Source organism: Micropterus dolomieu, linkage group LG04, assembly GCF_021292245.1.
Source record: "Micropterus dolomieu isolate WLL.071019.BEF.003 ecotype Adirondacks linkage group LG04, ASM2129224v1, whole genome shotgun sequence".
NCBI lineage: Eukaryota > Metazoa > Chordata > Actinopteri > Centrarchiformes > Centrarchidae > Micropterus > Micropterus dolomieu.
In genome coordinates this window covers 18,803,326-18,812,525 of record NC_060153.1, presented here as the reverse complement: position 1 = coordinate 18,812,525, position 9,200 = coordinate 18,803,326, and the positions used below count along the sequence as shown (strand labels likewise).

At 43.4% G+C, this 9,200-nt stretch overlaps 1 protein-coding gene across 1 annotated transcript in view; it reads right to left on the bottom strand.

The window, feature by feature from the left end:
- Positions 1-1,961: 1,961 nt before the first annotated feature.
- LOC123969896 (hepatic lectin-like) overlaps positions 1,962-9,200 on the bottom strand; it is an 11,428-nt gene continuing 4,189 nt past the window's right edge. The window contains exons 3-6 of the mRNA XM_046047668.1: positions 4,817-4,900; positions 4,230-4,354; positions 2,693-2,793; positions 1,962-2,579 (exon numbers count right to left, since the gene is read on the bottom strand). Coding sequence (XP_045903624.1) covers positions 2,432-2,579; positions 2,693-2,793; positions 4,230-4,354; positions 4,817-4,900 — 458 coding nt within the window. The 3' untranslated portion in view covers positions 1,962-2,431. The remainder of the gene's footprint in view (positions 2,580-2,692; positions 2,794-4,229; positions 4,355-4,816; positions 4,901-9,200) is intronic.

The window sequence follows — 9,200 nt, the reverse complement described above, 5'->3', positions numbered from 1 at the left end:
GTTTAGCTCAGGCTGTCAAGGAGGTATTCACTGTGGTGTGAGCACGAGAACACCTTCAGACACAGGATCGAGGGAAACCAAAGTGACCGGTTCAGGATTTGCCGTGAGGACGGAGAGGAAGTGGAGGGTTGTCGAGGCACTCCAGTAGGCAGAAGCTCAGCTGAAGCAAAAGGTCCTTCTTGGGAGTGTGACGCAGGGCAAGGCCGGACTTGAGAGTTCAGGAGCAACCTAATTCGGGGGGATGGAACAAAATGTCCCCTGGCGTGTGTGGAACCTCCAGAGGATCAATTCTTGGTTAAGGAAGTTACCCCCCACCCATCCAATCTGTTCACATGGGGTAAAGTGGAAACAACTGCATGCCCCCTGTGTTCCAGGAAAGGCATCTTCTCCTAGGCACTGGGCGAGGGGTGCTATTGCTGGTGATGCATCCACAAGTCCATTGTTGAGGCAATTTCCAACAGCAGACAGCGACATCAATGTATCAACGACAGCAGATACGTTGACTCTAAGCCAAAATGACCACGCTTGTCAAGGAGGGAGAGCAGCCGAATTAAAGACCCAAGAACTGCTCTGTCGGTTTGCTTTCCACAGGGCCAGACTGGGTGATCACAGTTAACCTGCAGAGACAGCTGAAAATCCATCACATATCATCGGGTCCTCATTGATACCAGACATCATCTTGGTTTCTGAGGCCACAAGAGAGCTCATCTTGCTGCCTGTGGCCTGGTAGAAGAGGATGGAGGAGGCGCAAGAGAAAGTACCAGGAGCTGGTGGACTGCCGCAGAAACAGGTGAAAGAGAACTGGTTGATGCCAGTGGTAGTAGGCCCTCTTGGGTTTGCAAGCCATTCCCTTAGCAAGGCCTACGAAAATTATGGGACCAAGCAGGAGAACAGCCATCAACAACAAGGTGGAGGTGGCAGAGAAAGTGTCTAGATGTCTGATCTGTCTCTGTTGTCTGTTGACTGTATGTCTTCAGTATACAACACTGATCATGTGTCCAAGTATGAGCATTAGACGACATTTACAAAAACTGACCTATTTGCATTTTGTGACTCAGTCACTTTTTTTGTGATGCAGTCATCAAACAACACAGAATGATATTAAAACACAAAATAAATCATCACTAGTAGAGCTGGAAGCATAAGCTGGAAGTGGGCATAAGTGTTCTTTCTAAAACAATGAGAAACAGAAATATCTGTATCTGTATATTATGTCTATATTCACTAACATGGACAGCCACTGAGTGCAGTTCAAATGACCACTTTCTTATTCATTCTGGCTTTGTCTCTTCATCTTCCTTGCCTGCTTATGCCCCCTACTGTATACGTCGAGGGTTTGAAACCATGAAATAGATATCAACTTGAAACAAAGGAAGTGAGGTCACAGAGAACTCAGAGCATATTTTGCAGGCAGATTTAGACGCACAAATACTCTAGGTGTGATTCAAATTGCCATTACAGTACTATGTTATAATTATGATAAAAAAGTTAATAAAAGATAGATTGTAGATTTTTTTTGTGAAACAGAAAATAGGATTTTGCTATGAATTTTTATTTTAACAGCTTTCCATTGGTTTGTCTTGGTTAATAAAAAGTTTTTAGTGATCTTGCATCAAGTTAAATGGATTCAACATGATTTAGATAAACTTGTTTGTTTCACTGTAATTAGCTTTACAGTAATTCGGCTGTGCTGATGTGGAATTAGAAGATTTTTCTAGCAGTAGTCCTGACAGGAAATGACAGAAGTGGGACCACATTGCATCAGCACTGCAAAGCATTAGTCATGGGAAAGACTGGCTTTAAATGTAAAGAATATGTTGGTTCATGTCCCAATATTCCTTGGAAAATACCTGCTCCTGGTAACAGTGGAAATCTTAAAGAGAGTGATTGAGGTCCAGCAACACTAATTTATACTGCATTATAATAATTAAGGAAAACATTTATTTAAATTCAGTCAGCGTATGAGGGAAAAACATTTATTTAACAATGAATCAAATCATGCATAACATTAGAGTCTTTTATATTATTTATTGTTATCAAAGCAGTGACCCTAGTTGGATATATTGTTCTATGTATGTTAACCTGCCACTTTCCCTGCAGCGCAGTAATACGCTATTCCAGACTAGATCCACACTAAGCCAGCAAATCTAATAATGTGCATGTCCATATGGGCATTTTCAGGTTGGTATTGTGAAGATCTAAGTGTGAAATGCTTAAACAACAGAAAAATGGCTAAATTTCTTTCAGATTGCTCATTTTTAGTCAGCAAACAACGAAATTGTGCATGAACACATTTTTACATTTTGATAGTTGATCGAAACACTACATGATCATGAAGTCTCCTGGCAAAATAAGCACAGATCAATGACAACTTTGTGTGATTGGCTATACTGAACTAAAGGGGGGCTGAAGTTTTCCTCTTTATGCTAAGTTAGAGATGCACTTTCATTTCACAGATCCAGAAGATTGTTCTATTACATGGTTTATCATTCCAGTTGTTTTCCAGTTTATGGTATCTTATTTCTCCACAGTCTTCGTCTCTGATTTCATAGCCATTAGGCTCATCCTCAGCCCAGTAGCTGAAACCCAAGAACAAAGAATGAGTTTTTTGTAAAGAACACAACCCAATAAACATGTAATCAACTGAAACATGCAGGATTTTGTTGACAGTGATAATTTTAAATGTGTGAACCTTGTTGTCAGCGGAGTCCCATCAACCCATTTCCATGATCCCTCTGTCTCTCTGTCAGTCAGTCCAATCCACAAGTTACTCTTCAATTGTCTTGTGAAATTCTTTTTATAGAGAGAAACAATCATCAGTATAACACATTTGAATCCATCCTCTATCTCAGTTGCATTTAATAAATAGTTTCTGTCTAATACAAAGATTAATTCTTTAGTGGACCAACAGTGTGGATTTGTGCATTTTATATTAAATAATTTGGAGACTCAACTCCTCTTTTCTCTGCCAGAGAGAAGGAGGAGGGGGTTCGATTATCAACCCTCTACAGACGGCTGAAGAGACCCCAACAGAAGGGGGGTGGAAAGGTTGCTTTCCCTAAGTGCTATTCCTGAGCAGCCTGACCGTAAAACTGGCACCTTTGATTCCGCAGCCTGATAACGCGGTGCCTGACTGTTAAACTGACAAAAGGGACATTAACCAGCGATTAGCATTTTCCTAACCAGCCTATCAGAACTATTCTTAAAGAAAGGTGCAGGAAACCCTAAACTGCCCCACACATGTAACCATGGCAACTGACCGTGCTCTTTGTTTAATTACCTCTCATCAAAGGGACACTCCTTCTCACCCAGGTGTGACAAAATCCAGGACACCAAGGACGGGCCTGAACTTTATGTAAACAAAGACTGTAGTCTCCAAAGCATTACCTGTTTAATTAAATAATCTTTTAGTCACTTGATTACGTTTGCCTCCATTTGAGTAGTTATGTTACCATGTTGTTGCTATCTGTTGTTGATATTATTGCTGGAAAAAAAACAAAATAAGTTACTTTTGCAGTTTTGATTTTCAGCAAGGTTAAGGACATTCCTTCATTTTATGTGTAACCAATGCTTGTTCACAATGCTTTCTGACAACATAATTTAGAAATGATGATAAAGAAATGTCATACTATACGCTATTAATTGCCAGCTTGAATTTAAGGCTAAATAACTAAATTTTCCAGCTCCTGAGAAGATTGTTTTTGGATTAATCTAAGCTGTCGTCATGTAACCTGAGCTCCCCAAAAGTGGACGAAATAAGTATTTAATGCCATTATTCTGAAACGCTAACCTTTTAAGGTCTAATAATTTGACAATTGTTTTCCTGTTACCAAATGCTTAAACTTAGAACGCTACAACCGTTTGAACATTGAGGTTTGATCGTGGGAAAATATTTGATTATAATACGCGCAAATAGATTTTCTTTTCCTTTGTATAGACATATTAAAAGTTTATAAAGACAGTCCCTCGGAAACGGGAAACAGCCCACCCTGCGGGAAACGAAGGACTGCCCTCTGGGGAACCATGCCCCAGACTGAATAATTATTAAAAAGCTACCTAGAGGTCCGAAGACTCTAGGTTAATAACAACTCCGGTGGTGCCCCGCGAAACAAGAGATTTATAGATTAATATTTTCTGAATATTAAAATTCATAATTGGGTATTCTCATAAATTTATTAAAATTCATATGTAGTTTAGGCATGCTACAATTCACATATTAATACACACACCTGTTCTTCAATGCTTTTGATAATCATCAGGTCTGCACCTCTTTGCAGACAGTCATCTCTACTCTCTTGCCAGGATTTCTTGATAGCAGAAATGTAATAGAAACTACCGCTGAAATACACCCATCCTTGTTGGGAATAGTGAGATGTGAATGAGGACAAAAACAAAAAGACAAATCCTTAATATCTCAGTAACAAGAAGAATGAACAAATACATTTCCACTCAGGCAGCAGAACTGCATTCTATTAGGAGGTAATAAGTATTATAAAGAAGTCTTTGCTAAAACAGCCAAAAGAAAAAAATTAAGAAGAATCAATGAAAACTTTGTTACTGCCACTTATTTATCACTTATACCCTAACAAGACTAAGACTCCACAGCCATGCCAGTGACTCTGTTAGGCTTTACTTGGGCACAGCTGTGATGTGAGCTAAAGGCTCAAATCAGCATGCCAACATGCTCACAGTGACTGGAATTATCATGTTCACCATCACTTAGCATGTAATCACGCATTTTGTAACTATCACTAAACATTGCATGGATCGCAAATAATTTCGTGACTGTTTTGTATATTTTCATCCTTGTACTCACCGGGGTCACTCAGCTTTGACTTCAGTTCGTCTCGCTCTGCAGTAAGGTTTTTAAATCTGGACTCAATGTCTTGTGTCTTCTTGGCTGAGAAAGGAGAAAGACTTAACATTTTTTAGGGGAATTTGAGGGTAGAGATTACCAGTTGCAACAGCACCATGTCCAGAAAATAGCACAAACAATGTGGAAAAAGTGTTTAAATCTATTGATAAAAGGTAATGTAGTTTGTTTTATATTGTTATGCATAAACGATTCCCTTATACAAAGGCACATTGATATCAAGGAGTAAACTGGCCCATAAAGCGTGGACAGCAGCCCATTGGGTAATTTTCTGTTCTGACACTGTGCCGGCCCAATCACATCTCTTTCTAGCCCCCACCCTCTGTTTCTTGCATTACTCCCTCCCCAAATAAAAATGCTATGAAGAAGGTTTATTGGCACAATAAGCCTGTAATTGCATTGCATTGTATTCTGTTACATTTTTTTTTCTATGAATTGTCACCTGCCACCTGAATTTTGTGCTTCCCTGTTGCACAAAATATCTCCAGAAAATGTCCCAAGAATGCAGGAAATTTAGTGTTTAATGCTCAAAATCTTCTGGGGGGGGGGGACCGCCAGACCCCCCTATAAACTATTTCATCAATACGTTTTTTTTCTAAATAGGAGGCCTATTAAAATATATTCTTGTCTTGTTGTTGTGGCCCCAATCTTGAACAATGTTACGTCTAATAGGCTAAGTGTTTTGTCAAACCCCTAATCTGATGTCGGCTGGGATTGGCTCCAGCCCCCCTGGGACCCTGTGCTCAGAATAAGCGGTTGACGATGGATGTATTTTCAGCTTTCCGTTTACTACACTGTTTTTGAAGACAGATTGACCTCCTGTCTCATGATTTTGGGTTTTAGTTTTGTATTTCCTCTTCTATGCTGAAAGAGACATCTGTGGATCATCACATGAGTCTTTTTGGCACTGATAACTGTTGTGGTGGCAGCCTGGCTGACGGTCAGTGTCCCGTTTATTTCCCCTTTTCCCCCAGCAGGTGAGAGCCATTCTGTTTTCCCCTGGGGTTTGCCTCTCTCTGTGTGTCTCTTCCCCTCCCCTGCGTGTGCTCTCCCTCTCTCTCTCTTCCTGAGCCCAGCTGACAGTCCACACCTGCGCCTCATCAGCCACCACCTCTGCCTGCCACACCTGCCAGCAATCTACCTCATCTCTGCCAGTATTTCAACCCCGGCTCTCCACACAATCTCCGCTTGATCGTCGTCACTCCTGGCTTGGTGTCACTGTTGTATTCAAGCGCCTTTTGATCCTGTTTGAACTTTGCGTCTCCGTTCCCAGTTTCCCTGTAGTTTGCCCTGTCTGTCCATCTGTCTTCCCTCCAGGTCCGCTCACCTCCGTCCCCCATTTGGTCAGCTGGGTTCCCCTACCTGCCTTCTTCCCCCCTTAGACTTTCTCCATGGCGTTCCCCCAGCTTCTCCTCGCCAGTCTGCCTGCCACAACACTCCTTCCCTCCTCGGTCCTCAGCACCCACGTTCCCCGGTGTCTGCCTCTCCCATCTTCTCCAGCCCCCTTTGCTCCCCCTTTTCCCTCACTAAACCAGTTTAAACCTGAGCGTTGCGTTTGGGTCCGTTCTGTCTAAGCTCATCACAGATAACATTTGAGTGCAACATTCATACTATTGCACTTATTTCCCTTTTGGATCAGTGATTAGTATATTTCCGTGAAACTTTAATCAGTGCCAATCCAACTTTTTCCAATAGGCCTACAAATGTTTCAATGCCAATGTTTCCTTTTTCAGTTCTGATTTTGTTTTCAATGCCGAATATTATGATTAACATTCTTGCCCCATGTGGGATCAGAGGAACATTTAAGACTTCCAGGAATCTGAATTTCTGTTCAGTTAAAATGGAGGACTGTACTGGCTGACTCTAATGTTGACCATTCACTGTTCACATCTGTTAGAATGCTGGTGACAGGACCCCAGTATTCTTTCTCTGCACTTTATTTATTGATTGGAGGCACAGCAGAGCACAGGACATTTAAACAGACTGTAACATGGGTTGGTGAACTTGTGTTCGTGTAGGTCAGTGGTTCTCAACCTTTTTTGGGCCAGCGCCCCCCTATCCATTATCCAGATCCCTTACCGCCCCCCCCCCATCAAAAAAGATGTTTGCTATTTGCCCTGAATATATTTTGGGTTTTTTTTTATTGTTACTATTGTTATTAAAAACATGGAAAAGGTTTTGAGCATTAAACACTTAATTTCCTCCATTCTGGTGAAATTTCTCCCCTAATTTCGAGCGAGAGGATGTGCCCCGCGAATACGGGCTGCCTGCAGCTCTGCAGTCAAATAAGATTTTAAATGGGCCTGGTTAAAAAAATTAAAATAAAATAAAAATCAATATGTTGCAGTCAGCATTGATATTGTTGCTGGCCACCACAAATAAATGAACGTATGGGAAACACTGTAACATATCTGCTCATGTTCAAAACTTTTTGCACATTCGGAATCTCTCCCACTTATCGGTGTTCTCTGACAGGTAAAGAAAAAAATACGTTATAGGAGACTAACGTCATTAGCTTATTTAAAGAATTCATAATATTTTACTACATGCCCTATACTGCATTATGTTACTGATTCACTGGACGTATCCCCTCGCCATCTAACAGACAAAACTGAATGACACGAGGAGGTGCTCATGCCGGGGGAAAACGAAACTAACCGACAACACCTGTGATCACACAGAAAGCTCACGAATAATTCCACATACCTTAACTTCAGCACATCTGATAAAGTGCTGCTTACAATCCCCAACAGAGCAAGACAGGGCTTCAGTTTTTAACGTTAGATTTCTATAGCCTACTGAAACTACCTAGATGTCCGCTTTGGCAAGAACGAAGGTTACGATATGGTAACCCTAGTTCTATTAGCACAGGCGGAGCCCTCTACTGGACTCTATGGGTACTACCTCTCTTCCTATCACACGCACGTACTCACCCACTGAAATTTTGAATACTGTAAGAAGCCGACCAATTGGACGTCGCTACTGTACGTGCGTACCGTATAAATAGCGGTGTCCTCACTGCTCAGCATCCAACCAACCCTTCAGCAGACGGCGGTGGAGCGGCAGGGCTCCATCGTAGAGGGCTCCGCCTGTGCTAATAGAACTAGGGTTACCATATCGTAACCTTCGTTCTATCTCACACAGGCTCCGCCCTCTACTGGACTCCATGGGTACAGTGGGTGGAGCCCGATGACTGTCCGCCCAGCCGCGACAAGCCACAGCTCACCTCAATGACACGATCGGCCCCAGGTCACCAGCCACAGGCCCTAGGCTGCCTCCATCCTAAGCGATGGGGCAGTGGGCCACCCCTCAGAAAGGTCACTAGACCGCTAGGGGTTTGGCATGACCAGATGGATCTGATCCAGCCAGATCCAGCACCTGAACTGTCCTGATCCCTACAGTGGACATCACAGTCAGTGTAAGAATGTTTTCCCCGACAACCGGTAGTCTATGGTAGACACCAGTCTTCTTCCTCACAGATCCTGAGTCGCACCTGCGAGCACAGAAGGAGCCCGACACATCCAAGAGGTAAAAACGCACAAATGGACATGGTGAAGACCACGATGCCGTTGTGCAAATCTCCTCGACGCTCACCCCGTTGAAGAGGGCCGTTGACACAGCCACACCTCGTGTGGAGTGAGCCCGGACCACCGAGGGTGGGTCTTTCCCCGCCTGCACGTAGGCCTGTGAGATACAGTCACAAAGCCATCCGGCTAGGCGCTTCTTGGATAGAGCTTTAACGATCGCACCGTCACCAAAGCAAACAAGCAGTTGATCAGTGCGTTGAATGGGGGCTGTGCGCTTCATATAATGTGTCAGGGCGCGCACAGGACACAACAGATGCAGCCTCGCCTCCCTAGGCCCAGGGTGGGGCGGAGGGTGGAAGGCATCCAAATGTATGGTCCTCGACCTGAACGAGCTTCTTATGTTCTTAGGAACAAAGGAGGGGTTCGGTCTTAACACTGCTGCACTGTGGTCACCACGAAGCAGCATGCAGCTGGGATGAACCAACAGGGCGCACAGCTCACTCACCCTCTTGGCAGAGGTGAGAGCCAGTAACAAGGCTGTCTTGAGAGATAGCATCTTAAAGGAGGACTGTTCTAGGGGCTGGTAGGGGTTTGACCTCAAAGCCTCTAGTACCAGTGGCAGGTCCCACTGGGGTGCAGAGACACGTAGCACCGGTTGTTGTCTCCTCACACCCTGCAGAAAACCCTTCACGAGGGGGTGGCTGAAGACAGGTCTGTCGCCAAACCCCTCATGACAAGATGAGATAGCTGCCGCATACACCTTAATGGTTGAGTGTGACAGTCCCTTCTCCATTAGGCCC